Source organism: Nansenia antarctica, assembly GCF_963989245.1.
Source record: "Nansenia antarctica genome assembly, chromosome: 2".
In the NCBI taxonomy this organism is placed as follows: Eukaryota; Metazoa; Chordata; class Actinopteri; order Argentiniformes; family Microstomatidae; genus Nansenia; species Nansenia antarctica.
Genome location: NC_137675.1, coordinates 52,934,761 through 52,962,350, shown reverse-complemented (window position 1 = coordinate 52,962,350; position 27,590 = coordinate 52,934,761). Strand labels below are relative to the sequence as shown.

At 47.8% G+C, this 27,590-nt stretch overlaps 1 protein-coding gene across 1 annotated transcript; it reads left to right on the top strand.

The window, feature by feature from the left end:
- Window positions 1-9,527: 9,527 nt before the first annotated feature.
- On the top strand, window positions 9,528-27,366 carry LOC308150266 (nucleosome-remodeling factor subunit BPTF-like; the record flags this gene model as incomplete). Its single annotated transcript, XM_080523116.1, has 15 exons — window positions 9,528-9,537; window positions 14,335-14,457; window positions 14,700-14,854; window positions 15,244-15,584; window positions 15,723-15,854; window positions 16,276-16,405; window positions 16,574-16,709; window positions 21,527-22,487; window positions 22,627-22,751; window positions 23,117-23,245; window positions 23,572-23,722; window positions 23,850-23,973; window positions 24,303-24,531; window positions 25,115-25,282; window positions 27,167-27,366. The coding sequence occupies 15 exons, from the start codon at window positions 9,528-9,530 to the stop codon at window positions 27,364-27,366; spliced, it is 3,114 nt and encodes a 1,037-aa protein (XP_080379242.1).
- Between the last annotated feature and the right edge of the window lie 224 nt (window positions 27,367-27,590).

Here is a 27,590-nt window from a genome sequence, read left to right as displayed (position 1 = left end):
GGGTAGGACTGGTGGTATTTCAAGGCCTGGTACTTTTCTGGAGCTCCAGGCGAGGGGTGGCTGGTAGGTAGAGAAGCCAGGTTAGAGGCACTGCTACTGGGCATAGTGATGAGGAGATGAGGGGTAGGACTGGTGGTATTTAGGGGTGGCTGGTAGGTAGAGAAGCCAGGTTAGAGGCACTGCTACTGGGCATAGTGATGAGGAGATGAGGGGTAGGACTGGTGGTATTTAGGGGTGGCTGGTAGGTAGAGAAGCCAGGTTAGAGGCACTGCTACTGGGCATAGTGATGAGGAGATGAGGGGTAGGACTGGTGGTATTTCAAGGCCTGGTACTTTTTTGGACTTAGGCTGTGGAGATTAGGCTCTGAGCTCCAGGCTAGGGGTGGCTGGTAGGTAGTGAGGCCGAGTTAGAGGCACTGCTACTGGGCCTAGTGATGAGGAGATGAGGGGTAGGACTGGTAGTATTATAAGGCCTGGTACTTTTCTGGAGCTCCAGGCTAGGGGTGGCTGGTAGGTAGTGAGGCCGAGTTAGAGGCACTGCTACTGGGCCTAGTGATGAGGAGATGAGGGGTAGGACTGGTAGTATTATAAGGCCTGGTACTTTTCTGGAGCTCCAGGCTAGGGGTGGCTGGTAGGTAGTGAGGCCGAGTTAGAGGCACTGCTACTGGGCCTAGTGATGAGGAGATGAGGGGTAGGACTGGTAGTATTATAAGGCCTGGTACTTTTCTGGAGCTCCAGGCTAGGGGTGGCTGGTAGGTAGTGAGGCCGAGTTAGAGGCACTGCTACTGGGCCTAGTGATGAGGAGATGAGGGGTAGGACTGGTAGTATTATAAGGCCTGGTACTTTTCTGGAGCTCCAGGCTAGGGGTGGCTGGTAGGTAGTGAGGCCGAGTTAGAGGCACTGCTACTGGGCCTAGTGATGAGGAGATGAGGGGTAGGACTGGTAGTATTATAAGGCCTGGTACTTTTCTGGAGCTCCAGGCGAGGGGTGGCTGGTAGGTAGAGAAGCCAGGTTAGAGGCACTGCTACTGGGCATAGTGATGAGGAGATGAGGGGCAGGACTGGTGGTATTTCAAGGCCTGGTACTTTTTTGGACTTAGGCTGTGGAGATTAGGCTCTGAGCTCCAGGCTAGGGGTGGCTGGTAGGTAGAGTGGCTGAGTAAGAGGCACTGAGACTGGGCCTAGTGTTGGCCCAGTCTCCAGTGACTAAAAGTGATTTTGATACCAAGGATATATTTTTCTGGAAGTCGCGGATATTGGTCTTATCAGTGGGGGGTGCTTAAGTGTGGGGGCCCGGGACCGTCTGGTGCACGGGGTTAAGCCCTGGAGGTCAGACCTCCATAAGAGGGGTGAATGTTAGACAGCAATGCCCAGTGGGGGCTCTCCTAATCGACTGGTAGTGCAGGACATAAGCCCTGGAGGTCAGGGGTGCATGTTAGACAGCTCTGCCCAGTGGGGGCTCTCCTAATCGGACTGGTAGTGCAGGACATAGTGCCTGGAGGTCAGACCTCCAGAAGAGGGGTGCATGGTAGGTAGAGTGGCCCAGTGGGGGCTCTCCTAATGGGACTGGTAGTGCAGGACATAGTGCCTCCTAATGGGACTGGCAGTGCAGGACATAGTGCCTGGAGGTCAGACCTCCAGAAGGGGGGTGCATGGTAGGTAGAGTGGCCCAGTGGGGACTCTCCTAATCGGACTGGTAGTGCAGGACATAGTGCCTGGAGGTCAGACCTCCAGAAGGGGGGTGCATGGTAGGTAGAGTGGCCCAGTGGGGGCTCTCCTAATCGGACTGGTAGTGCAGGACATAGTGCCTCCTAATCGGACATGTAGTGCAGGACATAGTGCCTGGAGGTCAGACCTCCAGAAGAGGGGTGCATGGTAGGTAGAGTGGCCCAGTGGGGGCTCTCCTAATCGGACTGGTAGTGCAGGACATAGTGCCTGGAGGTCAGACCTCCAGAAGAGGGGTGCATGGTAGGTAGAGTGGCCCAGTGGGGGCTCTCCTAATCGGACTGGTAGTGCAGGACATAGTGCCTGGAGGTCAGACCTCCAGAAGAGGGGTGCATGGTAGGTAGAGTGGCTGAGTAAGAGACACTGAGACTGGGCCTAGTGATGAGGACATGAGGGGCAGGACTGGTAGTATTATAATACCTGGTAATTATTTGGACTTAGGCTGTGGAGATTAGGCTCTGAGCTCCAGGCTAGGGGTGGCTGGTAGGTAGAGTGGCCCGGTTAGAGGCACTGAAACTGGGCCTTTTTTAGTGACTAAAAGTGATTTTGATACCAGGGATATATTTTTCTGGAAGTCGCGGATATTGGCTTTATCAGTGGGGGTGCTTAAGTGTGGGGGCCCGGGGCCTCCTGGTGCGCGAGGTTCAATCCCTGGAGGTCAGAGGGGTGAATGGTAGTCAGCCATGCCCAGTGAGAGCACTCCTAAGCGGTGTGACATAGTGGTATGTAGACCCTGGAGGTCAGAGGGGTGAATGGTAGTTAGGTCTGCCCAGTGAGAGCACTCCTAAGTGGGGTGACAGAGTAGCACATAGACCCTGGAGGTCAGAGGGGTGAATGGTAGTTAGGTCTGCCCAGTGAGAGCACTCCTAAGTGGGGTGAATGGTATACATCTATGCCCCAGTGAGAGCACTCCTAAGTGGGGTGACATAGTAGCACATAGACCCTGGAGGTCAGAGGGGTCAATGTTAGACAGCTATGCCCAGTGAGAGCACTCCTAAGAGGGGTGAATGGTATACATCTATGCCCCAGTGAGAGCACTCCTAAGCGGGGTGACATAGTAGCACATAGACCCTGGAGGTCAGAGGGGTCAATGTTACACAGCTCTGCCCAGTGAGAGTGTCTCTCTGCTGGGGTAAGTGAGTAGGTCAAGCAGCCTGGTTCTATTCTTCCAGGCCTAGAGAGGCCTAATTACCAAGTGTCCATGCCCAGTAGAGTGTCTCTCTGCTGGGGTAAGTGAGTAGGTCAAGCAGCCTGGTTCTATTCTTCCAGGCCTAGTGAGGCCTAATTACCAAGTGTCCATGCCCAGTAGAGTGTCTCTCTGCTGGGGTAAGTGAGTAGGTCAAGCAGCCTGGTTCTATTCTTCCAGGCCTAGTGAGGCCTAATTACCAAGTGTCCATGCCCAGTAGAGTGTCTCTCTGCTGGGGTAAGTGAGTAGGTCAAGCAGCCTGGTTCTATTCTTCCAGGCCTAGTGAGGCCTAATTACCAAGTGTCCATGCCCAGTAGAGTGTCTCTCTGCTGGGGTAAGTGAGTAGGTCAAGCAGCCTGGTTCTATTCTTCCAGGCCTAGTGAGGCCTAGTTACCAAGTGTCCATGCCCAGTAGAGTGTCTCTCTGCTGGGGTAAGTGAGTAGGTCAAGCAGCCTGGTTCTATTCTTCCAGGCCTAGTGAGGCCTAATTACCAAGTGTCCATGCCCAGTAGAGTGTCTCTCTGCTGGGGTAAGTGAGTAGGTCAAGCAGCCTGGTTCTATTCTTCCAGGCCTAGTGAGGCCTAATTACTAAGTGTCAATGCCCATCATAGTGTCTCTCTGCTGGGCTAAGTGTGCAGCTAAAGCAGCCTGGTTCTATTCTTCCAGGCCTAGTGAGGCCTAATTACCAAGTGTCCATGCCCAGTAGAGTGTCTCTCTGCTGGGGTAAGTGAGTAGATAAAGCAGCCTGGTTCTATTCTTCCAGGCCTAGTGAGGCCTAATTACCAAGTGTCCATGCCCAGTAGAGCAGGGGTCCCCAAACTACGGCCCGCGGGCCGAACACGGCCCACCCCCACACTTGGACCGGCCCTTTGAACAACAACATTTCTAACTGCAATTGCGGCATTGCGCCGACGTGGTGGCGGGGGCGCTGTTTCGCAAATAAGTTAGCGTTCGTGTTTGCTAGCGAAATAGCTGATAGTTGATGTTGACTGCTCAAGGAGAATACATATTTGAAAGTACAGAATGCCTGAGAGCATTATATTGCATTATATTACATTACATTTTGAATGGTCATCTGGTGCCTGAATATTGTGTTTTCCTTTACATAAATAATGACATTTCCACCATAAATTGATGCAGAAAGGGCACAAATTGCATCTAAATTCACCAGAATGCAAGAAATTAAGTGTTTGATGCTCGTTTAAGGACCCCCAGACAGCCCTGCTTCATGGGTCCCCCCGTGTATGATGAGGGTCCTCCCTCAAGTATCAGACTGTAAAACTGATTATATTTCATTGACGTATCACTATAGGTATAAATTCCATCCAAATTCAACTGTTTAGACTTTGTTTGCATCCACCAGTGCTCTCCTGCGCGCAATTGCTTTGCGCAACCGCCTCCATTCCACTCCGTTCCATATTATTTTATGTTAGAGACCGACCCAGGCCCCCCATCACAGAAAGGAAAAATAATGTGGCCCTCACAGAAAAAAGTTTGGGGACCTCTGCAGTAGAGTGTCTCTCTGCTGGGGTAAGTGGGAAGCTCAAGCAGCCTGGTTGTATTTATGGAGGCCTCCATGCAGTTCCAATACACTTTTTACCCCCATATAGAGTGTCATATTCCCCCAATAAAGTTAGAATTCATTGAAACACACTTCTCCCTTCATCCAGGACACCTTGTGCATATTCTACCCACAAATAGAGTGCTTTATCCCGCATATTTAATAAAGTTACATCACTAACAATGTTCCAGGCTGGGTCTTTATGGATGCTTTGGGTCATGGTACTGTTGCTCACGGCCATACCACCCTGAATACGACCTGTCGCAAAAAGTTTGGTAAGCAGCGTGAGCTCTTGATTTTTGTTTGTGTGCATGAGAGTTTAAGTGTTTGAAGATTTGCGTGGATTGAGTGAGTGAAAGGAGAGTTAGTGTGTGAGAGTTTATTCCCCCAGCAGCTTGCTGTTAGGGGGGATATTTTAGTTTTTTCGTTTTTTGTTTTGCACTCGGACGGCTCAAAATGGTGAAGACACGCGGAACGACAGACGACACGGAGAATAACACGGACACAGGCAAGACGAAAGAAGGAGAGAAAGAAAGAGAGAGAGAAAGAGAGGAGATGGAGAGACAGAAAGTGAGAGAGGAAATTGAAGGGTATATAAGAAAGGAGAAAGAGAGAATCGCGAGGGAGAAACAGGAGGCGGAAGCGAGGGCACAAGCGGAGAAGGAGGAACGAGAGAAAGAGAGGAGAGAGGAGCGAGAGGTACCGGCATATAGCAAAGAACTGACGGTGGCGGTGAAGCTGGTCGGCGAGGAGAGGATTACAATGATGGCGCTGCTACGGGCGACGAAGGAGGTGTGCGGGCTCGTCGTGGGATGTCGATATATTGGATTGAACAGGTACGAGATCACGATGAGCCATCCGAAGGGGAAGGAGAGGCTGCTCGACGGTTTTAAGATTAACGAGACGAGGGTCATGGCGAGGGAACTATGCGGGGATGAAATGGTGGTGTCATTCATTGGACTGCCAGTATACACGAAGGACGGAGACATTTTAAGGAAACTAACAGACTGGGGGGTACACGCGGTCTCCCCGATAAAGAGGAGGATGTGGCCGGGGACCAGCATATGTGAAGGTACACGTTTTGTGAAAGTAAAATTTAATGATGTTGTGAAATCGCTGCCGTACTCGACCAAGTTCGAGACGGACAATGGGTCTGACTTTTTTCGGGTGATTCATGACAGACAGGTGAAGGTGTGTAGGATGTGTCTGCAGCCAGGGCACATCCTACGAGAATGTCCCGAGTTCAAGTGCAGAAGGTGTGGGCGCAGCGGGCATTATGCGAGGGAATGCGCGACGTTTGAAAACAAGTGCAGGGGGTGTGGGGACCTGGAATCCCAATGCAAGTGTAGGGAGAGGGAGGAAGAAAGGAAAAGGGGAAAGGGGGGAGAGGAAGAGAAGGGAGAGGAAGAGAAGGGAGAGGAAGAGAAGGGAGAGGGAGAGGGAGAAGAGGGAGAGAAGAGCGAGGGAGAGGAGGAAGAGAAGAGCGAGGGAGAAGAGGAAGAGAAGAGCGAGGGAGAGGAGGAAGAGGGGATGGAGGAGGGAGTATCGTTGACAGCTCAGACTGTGTCAGAGACTCAGAGCACGGAGTGGTCGGGACTGACAGGAGAGAGCGGGAAGGGGGGGGGCATGGGGTCGAGCCTCGACAGTTTTATGGGGGTAACCCAGGCATCGGAGTTGCAAGGGAGCGCACAGACGACCGGGGGGAGAGGTTCCCAACAAGAGCCTTTGCCCCCGAGAGTCGTGCGCCCGAAAGAAGCAAAAGAGGCAGGCAACAAATCAAAGGAGGGAACCCCCATGAACAACGTGTCGGAATGGTGAGGGGCCGTATCCGTAAGCCCCCCCCCCCCGAAAGCATCTGAAAAGATGTTAACAAACAGTGACGATGGGTGCGGGGAGCAAGACGAGTCTGAGCTGTTGACGATAGTGGGAGGGAGGAAGAGGGCGCTTTTAGCGGGGAAACTAAAGCGCAAATCAAAGCTGCAGTACATGGAGGGAAAGAATAAATGAAATAAAAAATGGCAGTAAACATATTAAAACCCCCTATAGAGCGGAGTAAGTGACATGGACAGCAAGTATACCAATGCAAGTGTGAACCAGTGTACTCACTCACTGTTGACGTACTCCACGGTGATGAGACATGGCTGCTGTGCTGAGCAAACAATACCCATACTCAATACTGTTAAGTAGTTGTATAACAAAAAGCTCGGCAGTCATAGGAATAATTACAATTATTTATTAACATTTTAATACTGTCAAGTAGTTGTATGACAAAAAGCTCTGCAGTCATAGGAATAATTACAATTATTTATTAACATTTTAAATACAAACAATATCAAATATCACTCAATATAACACCACTGTAAAAAATTTGCAGACAATGCAATAGGGAAGAGAGAGAAAGACACACACACACACACACACACACACACACACAAGAGAAATGTGAGACATGGTACAGCAACACATGTAAAAGATGGCTATAGCTGAAAAGATTGGATACTCACCCAGTTCCGAAAGGCTCAGCCCTTTCAATCTCCACCTGGACAATTAATGGCCATATCCGAAAGATAGTGAGAGGAACAGAGTAGAGGGAGGGGCAGAGATAAAGAGACAAGGAGTGAGAAGACATGATAAGTGATTACTGATTCAGATCAGAATCTTCTGGGAATCAAAAAACAGATTTGCAGCATGTCTATATAGTGTATACTCACCAAGTCAAAACGCTGCCTGTGAACTCCAGATCAACCAACACAAACGGAAAGGCTGCAGTCTTTAAAACATGACAAGGGAAGGCATCCTATGAGACATAGAGACAAAGAGAGAGAGAGAGAGAGAGAGAGAGAGAGAGAGAGAGAGAGAGAGAGAGAGAGAGAGAGAGAGAGAGAGAGCAAGAGAGAGAGAAGGAGAGAGGAATGATTACATGACAGATTCAGATCAGAATCTTCTGGGAATCAAAAAACAGATTTGCAGCATGTCTATATAGTGTATACTCACCAAGTCAAAACGCTGCCTTTGAACTCCAGATCAATCAACACAAACGGAAAGGCTGCAGTCTTTAAAACATGACAAGGGAAGGCATCCTATGAGACATAGAGAGAAAGAGAGAGAGAAAAGGAGAGAGATTAGCATTTGTTTGGCATGTCTGTGGCACACTCCCGCACAGTAGGTGGCGGTGTGTGGCACACACATCCCTGAGACTGGACTAGCCTAGTGATGAGAATTTAGATATTTTTAAATATATGTCTCACCTTTTTAAGCTAGAGGAGCATCTTTCTCATGAGGTCACTCTTCTCAGCTACCCTGTCAATGATGGTGTCAGAGTCCAACCCCATGAGGACATCTTTTTCGGTCGCCATCAACAAGAACGTCTCCAGCTTGTCTGCAGACAGGGTGCTCCTCAGTCTGTTCTTGATGAACTTGAGTGTTGAAAATGTTCTCTCGCAGGCCACCTGGGTTACGGAGAGCGTCAGTAGGTACTTGTAGGCAAGCCCAAGGACATGGTAGGCATCTGAGAGCATGTTGAACTGTCGAAGTACCTGAAAGCAGCAGAGTGGGCAGTTTCTGCAGGAGGCGCAGCTTTTGCTGACAATATCTGGCTCCTTATCCTCTCCTGCAGACCCATCTTCTTCCACTGTTCTGGCAGTGTATTCCTCCATGTGGGATGCCTTAAGCCTGTCCCACTGCAGAGCGAAGTTCTTCATTTCCATCTGAAGGTTTTCCACTGTAGCCCTGCTGTCAAATCTGATTAGACATTTGCTGAGGTCCTGGAAAGCATTGTGAGGAAGGTCTGTCGTCTTGAAATTGTTGAAGTTCCTGGGGTCCAGGCATGCCAAATCATTAATGAGAGTGCCGTTTGTTAAAAACCTTCTCTGGATTACCTCGCTGGCTGTGTCCAGAATTAGGTTGTGGACATTCACCTCGTATGCTCTGAGAGCATTGTCAGGTACCTCATCTAGAGCCTTCTCTCCCGGCATGTTCTTCCTCTTCCTTATTCTTTTCTTGGGGAGTGAAGTCTCCACTTCGATGTCTGCTCCTCCCTCTCTCTCTTCCAAGTTCTCGTTGGCCCACTTTACAAAGGTGTCTGCAGCCGCCTTCACAGTAGTGAAATCCCGTGTGATGTTTTTGAGGCTGTCTTGTGTGGCTATCACCATCCGATGGGCGGAGAGGATTTCCATCCCACTGGTCTGGAGGTACTTGGAGAGTGGCGTGGTCAGCTCAAATATTCTGAGGAAGATCTGTGCTGTTAAGACGGTTTCGTATTTGAGGAGGCCCTCTTTGAATCCTCTTGCTTTGGCACGGATGGTTGGCTTCTCCTTTGCCTGCTGTTCTATGGCTGTCAGTGTGAGCACTGTTTCGAGGTAGAGGCTGCTTGTCGGTTTATTAAAGTGTCCAAACACTTTTCCAACTGCTTCATGCTTGGACAACCACCGTGTTTCTCCTATTGGAGATAGTCGTCTGTGCCTTTTGTCTTGGGTTTCGTTGTCCCACAGTATGACCCTCTGATATGAGTCCTTGATGAAGACTGCCACGTCGTTTAGTAGACTGAACAGAGATCCACTTTCCAAAACACTTCCAGTCGTGTCTGCCAGGACAATATTCAGTACATGGGCATAGCACCATACATGGACATGAGTAGGAGACTGGGATGCCATAAGTGCTGAAAAGCCTCTGTACTGACCCTGCATATTTGAAGCTCCATCTGTTGAGTTGCCGATGCACATGGCCTTGTCCAGTTTCAGACCATCCAGGACCCCAGAGAGCAATTCCACAAAGTATTGCCCTGTGGATGCATGGCACTTCACCACAGCAACCAGCCTCTCATGGACTTCCTCTGTCACATACCGAATAACGACGGCACACTGATCCTGGCTGGTTATGTCCTGTGTGGTGTCGAGCTGAACAGTGAACATTCCAGCTTTTTGTATGTCACTTGCGATGGTCTCCTTTTGTTCCACTGGATGCATGCAATTCTTTGCTCTTTTTAATGCACTCCTCAAGATGCTCTTTGAGGCTAACATTGCACTTTCCTATTATAAGGATGAGCTCCAAAAAGTTGCCATGATCCAGGGTACTGTCGTCCCACTTGTATGCTGCCTCGTTCTCCACATGCCTGTAGCTCAAGCCCCTCTTGCCTATCACCTTCACCACATCCACAACACACTCCAAAACCTGGCGTTTCTTTCTTACTTGCTGCCTATGAGCAGACATCTGACTGCCAGCAAACTTGCTCTGGATATCTCCTTTTCTACTTCTTAGAAAATAGGCTTCAGCACACTTTCGGTGTGTAGCACTCTTTTCATGCTCCTCCACATTCTGTTGCGCACGTCTCCATCCTGTCATTCCAGTAATAAATGTTCTGGGGTCAGTGCTATTGCCAAATGCCATACAGACAAAACAAAACAATGTATGCTGTTCTTCGCAATATGTGAGCCACTTCCTACTGGTGCCATCTGCACATGTGAAATACTTTTGTGCCGCTGTATTTTTGGTTCTCTGCTGAGGGTGGTAATCTAAAAAGTGATCTAGCATGGAAGGCTCAAGACAGGCAAAGTAATTGAAGTCCTGAACGTGGCACTCTGTTTCCTCTGTTTCATCTTTTTCTCTCTCCTTTTCCTCTCTTTCCCTGACACTCTGCTTTTCTGGGGAGGGCAGCAGCAGCTCAACCTGGTTCAACAAGACATGGACAGAGAAGTAAACTAACTGGTTGTCAAAATCAGCAAAGTTCTCATTTACATGTACACACAGGCTGCATGATTGCATTATGTTACACCAGAAACCCAGTCATTTCAAATGGAAGGTTGCAAGACAACATTATAGGGTTGCAGACTGCATGAGTTTTATTTCTCCATGCAATAAAAAGCATTCATTAGTTCTGAACTAGGCTAGTGTAGATTTTTTTTAAATATTTATACTTTCAAATAAAAAGTATTATTAACACCCATTGTTGGTATTGCATTTATGTCAGTGACAGTGATACCTCAACTTGCTAGCTAGCAACAAAATAGAAAGTCACAAAATGCAGAACACCCCCATCTAACGTTAGCTATAGAGTCCACAGCCAAGCAGCACTAACGTTACACCACGAGAGAGATCACTGTGTGTGCATGAATTCCAGCCAAGTCCTGGTGAAGCGCAATGCAATCATGCTGCCTGTACGGGTTAGCATAAGTCATAAGACATTCTCTGCTGCTGCTCCCTTAATCTGGCCAATGCAAGCGACTAACATAACTTTGCTTTTGTAAAACCAAGTAACAACATTGCTTACCTCTCTAGCTGTGTCCTCTGTCTCCTCCTCAATTGCTAACGGCACATCAGTGCTAATGTTAGTTAGCGGTAAAGATTTTGCTGTGGCAGCCGCAGCTGTAGTAGGCCTAGCCCCCACAGTCGATGCAGAGAACATATCTGTCAGTTTCTGACATTTTGAGGCATCCTCTGCTAGCTTCTTACTTTTTTTCTCCCTAATTTTCTGGGCACCCCCTTTCACTATCTTATCTACGGACATGACACTGTACTTGGGTTGTCGGCCGAGGGATCAGAGTGGGGGAGGGGGCCGATGGACAGCAGGTGTGTGATTGGGCCAGCCCATGTGTTAGTATAAACGGGGGCCGCCGCTTGATTCAGCGCTATTTTGGGCCGCGCTAGTTTGGGCCACGCTAGTTTTTTTTTTTTTTTTTTTTTTTTGGGGGGGGGGGGGGGGTCAGGTGGCCCGACCGGCCCAAAACTAGCGCGGCCCATCTGCCAGCGGGCAGAAAGATTGTATGGCCAGTCCAGCGGTGGTCACTGGGCTCTTTAAAGCAGATGAATAAACATGTTTTATGCCACTTTTAACTAAATAATAAAGTGAACCCTTATTTTGAACATGGTATGAAAAAAATGCCTACATTATCAGAAGTTGTCGAGCTACCTTTTTCGTGCCTCCCGTCATAGTTGACAGAGAAGCCAAAGTGCTCCCATACATGGGATTTAAATGACGAGGGAGGCATTTCGAGTTCTTCTCCGCCGAACAACGTAACTAGCACTCGCCATGATACACTTGGGCCGCGTTCGTAAATTCGCTTTGAGAGCGCCGGAGCGCACACTGGGTCCGACGTCATAAAGGGACCAAGTAATTTGATTGGACAAGAGGCGTTCCTTGAACGCTGATCAGATTCCAGAGCGGATTTACGAACGCAGCCTTGTTGTTGTGGATTCCCAGCTTCACGTGTAGTGAGCAAACAACGGATTCTTTTTCTTTCGCATTATCAACCTATCATTGCGCTTTAGAGTAAAACTCTACATTGTGATTTACAAGAGATATTAACTAATATTAAGTAATATTATTACTTGTTAACCAAGTATGTTTTGCAATTTTGCAATTGATCCGTGGTACACATGTGTGCCGAACCGTGGAGGGCGATCCGTACGGATCACGGATTATCCCGTTACAGCCCTACTACTGATTGTAGTATTGTTAGTGGTTGTGTATGTTACCTGTCACAAGCCTTTGTCACTCACTTGTCTTCACACCATTTCATAGGATTGCATCAAGCAGTGCAGCGTTAAGCGCAGGTGCGATCTGTAAGATGGAGATGTTGATGTGGCTGAAGGCTGTGTGTGAGGTAAACCTTCTGGTGTGGTGATAAGAGCCAGCCTGGCAAGCTTAGCTGTCTGTTACAGGGTGTTCTTGGAAGTATTTCAGCCACCACTGCGTATGTTCCTCTCCAATATCCGTTTTATCATCTTGTTTGCGATTCTTTTGAATTGCTTCGGAGAGCAATTTTCAGAAGGCGAGTGTTGAAAGTGACTGTGGTTTACGACTTCATTATGTATTTAATGGCATCCTGTAGTACAGCAACACCCAGGACAGCACTCCCCCTAAACCAGACACCCCAAACCCCACAGAGGGGGCCTGGCCCACCCCGCTTGAGAGCTGTGGGGGGGGGGGGGGGGCCTACGGAGCCTGAGCAGGAGCGGACAGGTACATGGGGAAGAGTCACGCAACCACCAGCATGTCCTCCCAGCCTTTCAACCCCGCCCCCCCCCTCTTCCCTAGTCATACCCTGCTGCACGTTTGCATGTCATCTGTCTCGTGCTCTGGCTGACTGCCCCCAAAGCATCCATCCACAGCAGTGTTTCCTCCAGGATTTTTCACTAGTGGCGGAGCGCTTATCTTGCGCGCAATTTTTTTTCCCGCGTGCACGCGCATAAAGCGGGCACTGGCGCTCAAAACAAAGACGTGGTTTCACCAAAAACTAGTATAGAGGGTGGCAACAATTATAATTTCTTAAATAGCGGTTAAGTCATTAAAGCCGAGCAGGTGATTTTATATAGAAGCTGATCAAATACCAACATATCCTACAGCTGCAGCGGAACATGCGGAACGCGCATTACACACACACACACACACACACACACACAGAAAGATCAATACGAAGTAGGCCTACGTGAGAGTACACGCACAGAACCGGCTAACGTTACTCATTAACTGTTTACACAAGTAAAATCACAGTGTGACAGTCAGATGGAGCATTCGGTAAACAACAACAGCAAGGTAATGCTATCAGCTGAGTTAAAGAAAACCAACTCTTACCTCTGAGGACACCAACATGAGCCCTGCTTACCCGTACCTCCGCCGTTCTGTTCGTGGTGATTTTAGAAGCAATAGATTATTTTTGCCCCGCGCATATGGCTATGAATAGTTCGATCTCCACACATGAGTCGGCGATGTTGTCATTTAGCCAGCTCTCAGAGAAGCACATCAGGCTGCACTCCCGATACACTGAATGATGCATCACGAGTGCCTCCAACTCGTCACATTTGTTGGGTAAGGAGTTAACATTTCCCATTACGATTGATGGTAGAAACGGCTTGTATCTCCACCGCCTCCTCGATTTAGCTTTTAGCTTCGCTCCAGCTTTGCACCCCCGGTATTTCTTCCGTAGTTCCTTCGGTAATGAGTGTTTGAAACCCTCATGTTTTGCAGTCTCTCTTAGTGCAAAGAGGGCACTTCTGGTATAAACAACTCTGGCTGAGATTGTAACATTAGACATTATACAACAAAAAAACGACAAACATTAAAAACACAGCAGCGAGACCTAATGCCGCTCAGAACGGCGCAACGTCCCGACGTCAGCTACCACCGCATTTAGTTGACCATGAACATCAGAGACATACATTACGAATGTTAATTTAAAATACTCTATAGTGAGCACTGGTATAAGAACATGAACCAGAGAACAGCAGTAAATGCAATAACCCACAGTCGTCGCTGATGATGTTCCGTTTTCGATTAGGATACGGGATTAAAGGCACCGGCGATGGGCTAAGAGAGAGAGAGGAGAGGGATTTCCTGAAATCCAAATGTCCCGCTAAATTCGGACCAATCACAAAGCTGTTTTGAAAGCGCGTCGCCTCGCGCCGCGCGCCTGTTGAGAGTCTCGATTGCAGTGCGAACACAAACGACGAGGTTAATTGCAACATTGTAACATATTGTAAATAACTACCGCTAAATCGTAACGAAATGTTGGTCTGGAAGCGGCCTAAATCTAGCTTCAATCTGCTTTTTTTCTGTTCTCCGGTCATAATAACTCGCTGCCTTTCTGCGCAGCCTGAATCAAAGTGGACTGTCTGAATCATTTGGTGGCGGAGGAAATTCTTTGGTGGCGGCCCGCCACGAATAAATGCATATAGAGGAAACACTGCACAGAGATCATAATCCAGTCTGGTAGTTCTCCGTCATTCCCACCCTGTGGCCCGGGCTTAGGATGTGATGGCGCAGAGTGCATTGCTGTGGAGGCACGGCTCTATATGCTTTCGGCTGCTACCATCGTGCCAGTTGACAGAACATGAGCAAGCTTATTCTCTAAATTGGCTGGTTACTCTGCAGTTAGGCAGATTATCCTCTTGTTTTGGTCTGTGTCTGCTGCCTCGGACGCCCCCGCAGGCCCCGTGGAGCCCGACCTCCTCGACAAGTCCTCTCAGTCCTCCTTCACCAGCCAGGACGACAGAGGTAGGCTACCGCCATCCTGTCACACCCACGTTGACCTTCTCGCTAATGCGTTTTTCAATTCAAAAAAGGGCCTTGAAAGCCAAGAGACGTTGGAGATGCTGCTCGATTCGGTACATCTTCGCCTCCACTGTACTGTGTCTTCGTCGGTGTTTGCGTTTGTCGTCATTGACTCCCTATCTTTCTGTTTCTCTGTCTCTTATCAACCGATGATCCCTGATACTTATCTGTTTCATGACCTGCAGATGAAGGCAAGGAGAGGGTGAACGGCGAAGGGGCGGGGTCTGGACAGGGTCCCAACCGCGTAGTGACCCACCCGCCTAACCCGGATAGCAGGCCGAGCCCGCTGAAGGAGGGCAGCTCCCGGGACGGCAGCCCTACGCCCAGGGACGGCAAGGAGGTGAGACCCCAACCAGGTGTCCCTCACTCAGCCTGCTGCCCTGAGGGTTCATTCAGAGGCTAGTCTCTCACCTGGGGCCTCCTCTGCATTATTAGCATTGAATGGATACCAGTAGTCTAGTGTATGACTCACTGTGGTCTGTCCAGAGGTTGATGTTTAATCAGCAAATGTACCAGGACCTCTCAAATCGATTGACGCAGCCAGTCATCAAATTGAAGAATCCCATTGAAGTTGGTCATCTCCTCTTATCTCTGTGTCTGTTATCCCCTCTCTCTCTCTCTCTCTCTCTCTCTCTCTCTCTCTCTCTCTCTCTCTCTCTCTCTCTCTCTCTCTCTCTCTCTCTCTCTCTCTCTCTCTCTCTCTCTCAGACGTCTCCCTCTTGTACCGAGGGTGAAGCCTCCCGCCCGGTCGCCGCCGCCAAGAAAGATTTGGCCGTGAAGAGTAACCTGAACAACTTCTTCAAACTGGGCCAGGAGGGGAAGTACCGGGTCTACCACAACCAGTACAGCACCAACACGCTGGCCCTCAACAAGCACCAGCACCGCGAGGACCACGACAAGCGGCGCCACCTCTCCCACAACTTCAGCCTGACCCCCGCCGGGGACTTCAAGTGGAACGGCTCCATCCACGGCTCCAAGGTGCTGACCGTCTCCACGCTGAGGCTCACCATCGTCCAGCTGGAGAACAACGTGCCCGCCCCCTTCATGCACCCCAACTGGGCCTCTCACAGGTAGGCTACTGTCTAACAGCCCCCTTACTCTGTGGAGCAAATGTAGTGATGATCCCTGATGCGTTGGGAATTGGCAATGCAAGGAGGCCATGTCATTCCATCACACAATGACTTATTTCTCTCCCTGTGTATTTCCAGGACCAATTGGATCAAAGCTTTCCAGATGTGCAGTAAGCCCCGGGAGTTTGCCTTGGCTCTGGCCAATCTGGAGTGTGCCATCAAACCTGTAGTCATGTTGCCAGTCTGGAAAGATGCCCTTGGACACACCATGTAAGGACACCACCATGATGGGGGGGGGGGGGTGACTGTCAGAAATCCGTCATTCTTTAACACATGGACCTTGCACATAACACCTAACACATGTTGCTTTTAATAGGATAAGAGGTCGTTTTTGGAGGAAAAGCAAAAGCAGACTAATTATGATTTGCATCACCACTCTACTGCATTGAAGCCTTTTGTTCCTCTTTTAAATGCAGAGTGGTGTGAGCAATGTATGCTGAGTAGCACACGCTTTTCCACGGTGTGAAAAAAAGCTCATTGTACAACATAATGGATCGCTGCTGACTAAACAAGCTAGAGTCACCTTGCTGTTTTTATCTAACAGTTTTTTGTTTTATCCTCTCTGTTTTTGCTCTCTCTCTCTCTCTCTCTCTCTCTCTCTCTCTCTCTCTCTCTCTCTCTCTCGCCTCAGGCTGCATCGCATGACTTCCATGGAGCGGGAGGAGAAAGAGAAGGTGAAAAAGAGAGAGAAAAAGTTGAAGGATGAGGAGACTCTGCTGCAGGCCACCAGGGTGAAGTACACCATCCCCATCAAACACCAGGTACATCTGAGATGTGTTTTATATGATTCATATAATTAATTAAATTAAAATTAATATAATTAGCCAAAAATATTGTGTTCCTCAATACATGTTGTGTTATTGTTTGTGACAAGCTGTAGATTTGTCCTACTTCTAGTTGTTGTCCTCTGTGCTTGTCTCTGTGTGTAGGATTGGAAGCAGAAGGGGGAGGAGTACAGAGTGACGGGGTACGGGGGCTGGAGCTGGGTCAGTAGGACCCATGTCCATCGCTTTGTTACCAGGCTACCAGGGAACACCAACGCCAACTACCGCAAAGCACTGGAGGGTAAAGGGCTATTTTAAGTTTTTAGCTTGTCTGTTTGTTTATTCCCCATTGTCTCATGTTGCTGTTAATGATCTGTGGTTTTGAGGCAGAAACTATGCCTCCAGCATGGCTCAGTGGATGTATATTGCTTCATGTTATGTAAATGCCATCTTTTTACAGCAGCTAAGACGGGCAAAGAAAATGCAGCATCTGGCCCAAACAAGCGGACATATTTTTATTTTTTATTTTTATTTTTCTTGAGATTAGGACAATACAACATCCAACAAGAAAGACAGACACACATTAATACCCACATCGCAATCTGGGAAAAACAAAACAAAACAGACAAAAGAACACAGAAAAAACTAATAAAACAAAAACAGCAACAAAACAAAACAGCAACAAACAAAAAAAAAACAGAACAAAAAACTATAACAAACAAACAAATAATCAAACAAACAAGCAAAAAACACACACAGGTGCTACCAGAGGGCAAGACAAACAAAATACATGTTTACAATATTTTGATCAAGTAAAGATAGGGCATAGGTTGGTTGTGATATATTACAAGTAGAGCGCCTTGTCAGAAGTGTAAATGTCCATAGAGCTCTCTGTATCACCCAGAATTCCCCTAGTTAGCTAATAAGTTCCCCACATCATTTTGCTGGACATATTCCAAAAATGGTCCCCATATCTTTTTAAAGGAGTCTTGTTTACCTTTAATCATGTATGTCATCCTTTCCATTGTTAAAGAGGATGACATTTCCCTAAGCCATCGGGCAATACTGGGCCTGTTCACATTTTTCCAAGCCAAAGCTATTAACCGTTTTGCTTGCAACAGGCTCATATTTATGAGTGTTTGTTGATATTGCTGTAGACGAAGATGAGTTGGGTACAACCCCAGGATAAACACTTTAGGAGTGAGAGGTAAGGAGACCGATGTTATCTGGAATATCATTTGAGATACCTCCTTCCAAAAATCTTTGATCTTTTCGCAGTCCCAGAGACAGTGAGATAAAGTACCTTTACATGTATTACACTTAAAACATACATCTGGATTTTTGTTATTAAACTTATTTACTTAAATTTATTTAGGGGTCACATAAGTTTGCATCAGCCAGTTGTATTGTAATAGCTTTAGTCGTGTTTTCACAGTCTGTGTCTGAGCCTTTGTGCATATACTACTCCATTCGTCCAAAGTGATATCCTCCTGAAATTCTTCCCTCCAAGCATTTAGTTTGTCTATGGACGAGTCTGATGAGCCAGTCTCTAACATGATATATATAGCGGATATTCTTCCCCTACCGTTACAATTGGACAATATGGTTCTTTCTAAAGTGGACAATGGGGGTTCTTTTAAATAATCATTCTGGGCAGTTGAGAGGAAGCTCCTTAGCTGCAAATATTTAAAAAAGTGTTTTCTAGGAATATCAAATTTAGCAATAAGTTGTTCAAATGACATGAAAGTACTTTCTTTGTATAAATCTTGTACTTTCCTTAAGCCCTTACTGGCCCATATTTGGAAACCCGAATCTTCTCTCCCTGGAATGAAACTTTGATTTCCCCAAATAGGAGTGAAACCTGACGGAGATTGTGTTTCACCAAGAAATTTCCGCACATCATACCAGACTTTAATTGTGTTAAGAACAAAGGGATTGTTTGTTTGTTTTCTCAGTTTCTTGATATCCGCTGAGTAGATAAATAGATCAAGGGGTAGTTTCGGAGTAACAAAGGACATCTCAATATCTAGCCACGAAGGGATGTAGTCAGAACTAAAGTAATACATACTAGAGCGAAGCTGAGCAGCCCAGTAGTACCACTGGATATTAGGCAGGTGGAGACCTCCTCTGTCATATGGAAGGTACAGTAAGGATAAGCGAACTCTGGGGCGTCTATCAGTCCATATGAAGGAAGTGAACATTATTTTAAGCTTTGTAAAGAGCGATGTTGGAGGGGGCAAAGGAATATTCTGAAATAGATACAACAGCTTTGGCAGAACATTCATTTTTAGAATATTGATCCGACCAATCAGGGATATAGGTAAGGATGACCACCTATCTATCGATTTTATTATGGAGTCCACGATAGGGTCATAATTAATTGAGACTATGTGGTCAATCTCTGGTGTAATGTGAATACCAAGGTAGGTAAAACCTTCTGTTGTATTAAGAAAAGGAGTGACATGTATAGGACAGAGTCTTTCCTCCTCCTTCAGCATCATGATTGAGGATTTTGTGTTGTTTATTTTATATCCCGAAAAGACCCCAAAGTCTTTAATCAGGTCTAATCAAGTACATAGTTCTATTCTCACTTTAATGACAGCCCAAGCATAGTGAGCAAATGAAACAAAACAAGCATATATCATACAATTCATCGTCTATGCATTAAACGGAAACGTAGCATATCATTTTAAACAAGGACCAATTTCATACAAATAATTCAAGCCAAGATCTTACATTGTTCGCCGTGTTCATATAGTCCCGTACAGCTAAGAGTTAAACGTTGTGGAAAAAAGGACAGGTGTCTAGAACACACACACACACAAATAAGAAATAAAAATAAGTTTAAAAAAAAAAGGGGATGGAGATAGTGTTCTAGACGTCGCTTTCCTCTTCAAACAAAGCCAGCATAGATCGTTATTATTCGCCGTGTTGAAGTAGGCTAAGAGTTAGGCATTTGAAAAAAGTCAAATGTTTACAACAAAAAAGAATGGAAATATACTTCCAGCCATAACTTTCCTCTTCAAACAAAGTCAAAGGAGATCAGTCTTGATCAGGCATACACACACAGGAAAAGAAAAAAAGAGTCTTACTGTGCGTTGTTCATCGTTGTTCTGCTACTCCATCATTGCTTAGTGTCTCCAAAAAATGCTCTACCTCTGTTTCAAAAACATATGAACGGTCGTTGTGGGTTATCCTCAGGCGCGCCGGGAAGATTATTCCATATCGGATGGCCTTGGCTTGTAGCCGCTGTTTAACGCCGTCAAATCGCTTCTGCTGTTTATGAACTTCCATGGGTAGATCTGGGAAAAACATAACGTGCTGATTCTTGTAGAGAACTCTCCCTTTCGCCCTGGCTGCATTCGCGACGCGCACCTTATCCTTGTAGTTTAGGAATTTAATTATCAGAGCCCTCGGTGGTGCGTCGGGATTGGACCTTGGGCCAGAGATTCGGTGAGCTCCCTCGATGATCAAAGGAAAGCGTAGTGTCCCCATATCCAGGGCGTCGGGAATCCACTGCTCCAAAAATGAGCAAGCATCTTTTCCCTCCGCACCCTCCGGGAGGTGGACCAGCCTCAGGTTCGATCTCCGACTGCGGCCTTCTAGATCAACTAGTTTGGAGGTGAGCCTTGTAACTTTTTCTTCCAGAGCGCTGGTGGTTGCGTTCAGGGTTCCGATGCTGTCCTCGGCCTCCGAAATGCGTAGCTCCGCCTGTGAGACTCGGCCAGCACACTCTTTGACTTCTCTGCTGATATTGTCCATTACAGACAAAACTTTTTCGAGTTTACCAGAGAATTCTGTTTTCATGTCGAGGATGGCCTTGAGAATATCCTCCGAGCCCACGGCACTGTTCGTACTGCTTTCCTCAGTGTTCTCTGGAGCTCGCGCGGCGCTTTCATCCTCAGAACCAGTCATTAGGCCTATACTATAGTAATGTCTTTGGTGGCCTTTTTCTTAGGTGGCATAGTATATTTCTTGCGGCTAACCTTTTAATACTAAATTATTAATGTAAGATCTTTGAATGTGAGCTTTCTTTTAAGAATTTATTTCAAACTTGTAGCGGAGCAAACAAATGTGTCTGATCAGCTCCGCGTCATTACCGGAAGAATAGCGGAAAGCGGAAAGATTTGCTAAAAACAGAGACAGGCTCAGAAACCCAGGAAAAAGAAGAGCCCGTCCCAGCCGCTTCAGAAAAAGTCGGTCGTAGAGTCGGTCGTAGAGTCATCTCAGAGCACCTCACCAGGAGAGGGGCAGGTGCTGAAAGAGAAGCAAGAGGAGAACGTCACAGAGAAGATGGAGGATAATAAAGATCAGGTGGAGGAGAAGACTGAAGACAAGATGGATGTTGTCTCAAGTCCACCCGCCACCTGTCTAGATAAAGAAAAAGGTGCTTTATTCAGTAATATCCATCTGTTTCTCGACAATCCAGATGTCTCAAGGTGAATCATTTGAATAACAAAGGCTTAACATTTCCTGATGCTTGCTATAAGATTTAGACTGTTAGGAGACATGCTAATCAGGCCAACCATTTGGAACTTGTTTTCACAAAATCTTTGATGGTTAGTGATCAAGTTAAGTGAGACTACTAATATATAGTAGTGTATGAATGTATGACATGTATCACATAGTGTGTAAGAAATGTAAATCTTTACCTTTTATTTTGACTGTTTTCCCCTGCTTTTATATTCATTCTATGCTTGTATATGTTTTTATATTCACTTTATGTTCTTATTCCTGTTGTAAAGCACTTTGAGCTGCATTTCTTGTATGAAAGGTGCTATATAAATAAAGCTTTACTTACTTACTTACTTACTTACAAGAACTATCAAACCAAATAAAATGCAGATGCATATTATACATGAAGATGTTAAGGCTTTGTATACCGCTTCAGACTGGGTGATAGATCGAAGGGTAAAAAGAGCTGATGTAAAGCTCAGTTCTTGGTTCAGACCACACAGCTGGACCCAGAGTATGGACCTGCTCTGCTGCCTAATATACAAGTAAAAGATTCCTTAAACACAGAAGTCGTAACTGTCCTTTTATTCTCTTTCATTGCCAAACATTAACTTTGTCATGTCATGTCGGCTGATCGTTAACGGAGTTCTCTCCATCTCTCAGGTGAAGTGAACAGCAGAGGCCCCTCATCGCCGACGAAACCTGCTGTGAAGGAGAAGCCTATGGAAGAAGACGAGCCCAAAAAGGAGGAGGAGTCTGAAACCAAGCCCCCTGTCCGACCCTTCAACTACGACGTGGTGAACGTCAGCGAGGGCTTCCAGCTGCGCACGGCCTACAAGAAGAAAGTCAAGGCCTCCAAGCTGGACGGGCTGCTGGAGAGACGGGTGAAGCAGTTCACCATGGAGGAGAAGCAGAGGCTGGAGAAGCTCAAGCAGGCAGCTCTGCAGCCCAAGCCTGCCGCTTCCAAGCCCCAGGAGAAGCTCAACAACACAGGGACCTCTGTCAAAACGGAGCAGGCGGTGAAGTCAGCGGTGACACCGTTAACGAGTCTGAAGGCGCAGGACGGGCAGGTAGACTCAGCAGCGAAAGACCAGGTTGTCAAAAGGCTTGACTCTGACCAGCAGCAGTCAGTAAGGTCTGAGACCTCAGGAAAGACGGATAACCTGGACGTCAGATTAGGTTCGGCGGTAACAACGCAGGCGGCTGTTACAGGACCAGGGAGAAGAGAGCAGAAGGATGCTGCTCACCCCGTCGGCAGAGCAGCCGTCTCCCAGGAGACCAAGACCGTTGTCACGGCGACGGTGACGGACACCAAGTCGGGCCCCTCCGGGTCTACGGTGACCTCCATGACGGTCAGCAAAGGGTACTCCACCAGAGACAGGGTCACACTGCTCAAGTACGTCTGCTCCAAGAAGACCCGCTCGGGCACGGCCCTCCCCTCGTACCGCAAGTTTGTCACCAAGAGCAGCAAGAAGAGCATCTTCGTCCTGCCCAACGACGACCTGAAGAAACTGGCGAGGAGAGGGGGCATCAGAGAGGTGCCCTTCTTCAAATACAACGCCAAGCCTGCCCTGGACATCTGGCCCTATCCCTCCCCCAGACCCACCTATGGAATCACATGGAGGTGGGTGAAATTGCCACGACACTAAGAACTGAAACCATTTAGGAGAACCATGTCTCTCCGTGTCTCTGTCTGGTGATGGGTGATTTTGGTCGAGTCACACCTAATGGGTCAATGAGTCACACCGTGTCCCCCCCTGCAGGTACCGTCTCCAGACTGTCAAGTCTCTGGCAGGGGTGAGCCTGATGCTGCGGCTGCTGTGGGCCTGCCTGAGGTGGGATGACATGGCAGTCAAGCCCTCCGCTGCTGTGGGGACCACCCGCACAGGTGAGTGCACAGCTATTTCATCTTCCTCTCACTCCCTCTCTCTTTCTGTCCTCCCCCTCCTGTTTCTGCCTCTGTACCTCTCCTCCCCCCCCCGCACTCTCCTTGTGCAAGGACACTGAATCACTGTCATATCCTTTTAATCATAAGCTTAGCTTACCAACCACAATGCAGACAGTGGCAGTAATATATATACGTAATGAGGTGATGATTACTAGAAACACTAGAGCGTCAGTAACTGATCAGATACGCTTGTGCGGTTGTCCTGTGGTTTAGTAGCCCATGCATGCCTATGAAGCAGTGTCCATTTTGAAGATGAGAGTCATTGGTATGTGCAGATGCTCAGATCTATCTGATTCTCTCCCTAGAAACCTCAGACACTGAGATCACAACCACTGAGATCATCAAACGGCGAGACGTGGGAGCGTACGGCATCCGGTCGGAATACTGCATCAGGAAAATCATCTGTCCCCTCGGCGTTCCCGACACTCCCAAAGGTAAAAAAGAGAAAACACACGGCATCTTCAAATTCGCCCAGGATCCCGCTGTTCCAGTCCCTACAGTGGCCTCATGAATCTTGGAAGCTTTGCCTTGCCTCGGTCAGCTTGTTCCTTATTCCCATCTTGTGTCCTCTCTCAAGTTAGATAAAGCACCTGTCCAGGCTAATGCCTACCCAAGCAACGTGAGACACAGTACCAATGGAGTTACTGTTGTTCTCTATCTACTCATTAAAGTGAAGGCATATGGCATCAAAGTCTTCTATCTTTTTGTGGGGTTGTATATCTCTTTCCCAATTCCCTATTCTCTTTTTTGTCTTGAGCAGAGGCTCACACTCCCCAGAGGAAAGGCCTGAGGTCCAGCGCTCTGAGGCCCAAGAAGCCTGAGCCAGCCAAGCAGACTGGGCCTATCGTCATGGAGACGTGGCTCTCTGAGGAGGAACTGGACCTTTGGGAGATCAGAGCCTTTTCAGAAAGGTGAGGAGATGTTGGTTCAGCCTTGGGCTGGAGCTAGAGTTAATGTGAAACACCGGTTGTGTGGTCTTTTAACTGTAACCCACTGAATGTCAGTTGCCTTCTAACCTTTTCCTCTTTCCTGATGCAGGGTTGAGAGGGAGAAGGCCCAGGCGGCAGACCAGGTTAAGGTTAGTAGTGCTCTGAAGACAGCAGAGGAGGTCAAGGCCCAATTGGAGATTCAGCTAAAGCAACAGAGATTGGCTTCTCAGCAGGTGGGAAGATCAGACAATTGTCCACCATGCACTACGGTGTGACACCTAGACTCCCAACATAGCACCCCCCCCTCAGTGTAAACCTAGGGGGCCACAAACACAAAACACAGGGAGCTGGGAAAGAGTAGTTCTAAAGGGCTAACTTTGGCAGTTGTGTGTCAATGATTCTTTAGTAGAACCATTCTTAATGTACACTGTCCAATAGAAATTCATAGTGTCATTGCAAATTTGTGTTGAAGGATGCAAAATCATCTTACTTTGAGTCAGTATTTGTATTCTGTGTGCAGTCCTTCACCTGCTCGTTCGTTAAATCACTGTTTATGTTTTAGAAACGGTTGGAGCAGCAGAAGGCTGGTGCCATCAACCCCTCCACCGGCACTCCCACCATCCCGGCCTCCGCCACCCAGAAGGTCATGGTGGGCTCTCTGAGCAGCCAGGTGACCCAAGGCACCAAGGTGGTCCTGGCCACCAAGCTGGGGACGCCGGTGACATTCCAGCAGAACAAGAACTTCCAGCAGTTGTTTGCTTCCTGGGTCAAACAGGGTCAGAGCACCCCAGGTGAGTGTAGCTGGATTAGGGAGGCTGTTTGTCTAAAATCACATGACGTGACTGTGGTGTGTGTGTGTGTCTGATGACGTTTCCCCGTCGTTGATGTGATGTGAAAGCGCTGTGGGAAAAGGATCATGAGTGGAGTTGATGGCTCTTTCAATCCCCATTTTTTGTTCTTTTGAATGGTTAATTGGATCTTCACTCCTAGTGAATGTAACCATCTATGTCAACCATCAGCATGGCTTTCGTTTTTTCATTTTTGTCGCTATACCATATTACAATAGATATATTTAAGTTTTGTCAGAGTGCCTTTTTGGCCGGTGGTGTCCACTCTTATCTCCCAGAGTAATTCTGATAATCAGGGAAAGGTGAATTCCCTATACACCTTAACAATAACAAGACTCCCAAACTGTCAATGTGGAGTGTCAACCTTTAGGTCAATAAATGCCCCAAAATTCAAGCAAATGGCCTTGATTATACTGTATATCAACGCTGCTAAAACCAACCCAGTGGACACCACTGCTATAGACGGTAGCTGTTGTGGTTGCCCGCTGGTCTGGGTGTGACTGCAGGTCACGTGTGTGTGTTGCAGCCTCCACCGGCGTGGTGGCCACCATGGCCAGCAGCGTCACCACCTCTGGGCAAACGTTCCAGATCGCTGCCGGCCAGGTGACCATGGCGACCAAGGTCATCACCGCCAAGCTACCGCTGCCGCCTAACAGCAAGATTGTCACGGTCAACATGCCGACCACGCAAGGAGGTATGGATGGAGGGTCTCGCCGTGCGTTCGTTAAGGTCTACCCCCCCACGTAACGGTTCATGGATGAGCTATGTCACCACCGTGGAAATGGAACCCCCATGAGACACAGGCCCAATCCCGATTCTCTTTTTTACCACTTCGGCTCGTTTTGGAGTCACTCGTTTTGGAGTCACTCGTTTTGGAGTCACTCGTTTTGGAGCCATAGCCGTAGTGGTTCCCCGGGGGAAATGGGACAACCCTTCACGACGTCATCCGTAGTGTAATGAATGGGTTAATTCATAGTCAGGACAGCGCATGCGCCTTAGAGAGAGTTCGTGATATACCAGAAGGTGACTGACAGGTGGCGAGAGAACCGAAGTAAACTGGTTATACCTTTGTTGAACCCAGACTCAAGTGTCTTATTATTCTATGTCCAAGTGACATTACACGTAGTATCGTAGAAAAGCATTGACGCTCGCGATTCATTCACAACTTGAATGAACTTGAACGCTATCAATCGATCAAACAAGTCATCAAATAAAAAAGAACAATGCTTCATTATCAGACCATGACAGAATAAGCTCTAACCTGTATGAAACCTGTGCTCCAGTGGTGTAGTATACCCACTAGGAAAGGGCAAGGACTTCCGTATACCCACTTAAAAACGTGTGAGGATACGTAACGGCGTTTTGTGACAGAACTTTCACTTTCATTCATAAAATTCACCCCGTCTGTGTTACGAAGCGCTTGACTTTCGGATTAGATTGCGAGTTGTTTTGGTATAATAAGTGCCGCAATACAGATAGCGTCATATACCACCGGGGGGGGGGGGGGAATTTGCGCCTATCATGCACATATCAGCCTGTGGATAGATAACTTTAGATAGATAACTTTACATTAAATATGTCTACCATCATCCGCTGTCAAACACCACAATTTATTTTTAAATAAACATGATTGTACATCTCTGTAATCGCGCACCGATGTATTTATATGGGGAAGGCTGTGCTTGACGATTCCATTGGACTGACGCCGGGCAGAGGAACAGGGACTGTCGCCGTTTGACAAACGCGCAGATATGAGTGCTCCGGACCGGTGTCCTGCTTTGATAGTCTAATGCAGCGGTTCCCAACCTTTTTGGACTCACGGCCCACTTTACAAATCTCTACAGTATTCACGGCCCACCTAGTGCGCGAAGCGTGTAAAGAAAAGGTCTATAATGCATTGAAATGACATTAGTACATCAGACATTAGACATCAGACATGGAAATATGTCAATGCGCGGCTGTCATGCACAAATCAGCTTGTAACGTTAGACATGTCAGAACCCCCCTGGTGGTACAACAAGGTATTCTCCCAGCCAGTAGGTCTCCCTCTCTTCTCTGCGGTCTGTCCCTCCCTCGTCCCAACCCCCCGTGGCTGCATGACTCTCCCACTCAGCATGGGCGTCGGTGGACCGCTGCTATGAAAACGCAAACTTTATTAAACTATATTAAATTATACGTAGAGCAAATATCGATTCGGCCTAATAAATGCTGATTTTGTTTTCTACCCTCATTTCACGTGGCTTGCTTGTTGGTGTCAAATTTGAACTAGAAACATGTTGATTATACCTACATTTATACCTACATTACGCCGTCTAATGATCGCAAGGTTGGCAGAACGGCGGTTTGAGCCCCGGCTGGCCACATGTCGAAGTGTCCTTGTGCAAGACACTGAACCCCAAATTGCTCCCAGTGAGCGGGCCGGCGCCTTGCATGGTAGCTTGCCTCCATTGCTGTGTGAATGTATGTGTGAATGGGTGAATGAGAGGCCGTCGTAAAGCGCTTTGGATAAAGGCGCTAATATAAGTGCAGTCCATTTATCATTTTACAATTTCTTGTTGATCCTGTCTCTCCTCTCCAGGCCAGTCCCAGCAGGTGGTGACTCAGATCATCCGGGGCCAGCCTGTGTCCACGGCCGTCTCTAGTGCCAGTCCCATGCAGACCACTGCAGGACAGAGGCTGGTGGGGGCCATGCCTCCCCCCGCGCTGCCCCCCCAGCCCCAGGGCAGTCCCCGGCCCCGCCCACCCCCCAGGGTCCACGACCACAGCAAGGCCAGCTAACGCAGGGAGCACAGGTGAGGGTGCTCTCTCTCTCTCTCACTCTCTCACTCTCTCTCTCTCTCTCTCTCTCTCTCTCTCTCTCTCTCTCTCTCTCTCTCTCTCTCACACACACACACAGAGCTCCTCTTGATTCGGTAGAGGTTGCTTCTCTGTCAGATTATTCAATCAGTGTTTTCAATTGACTGACTCACCCAAACGTCTCTTTGATGACGGTGCTGGTAGTT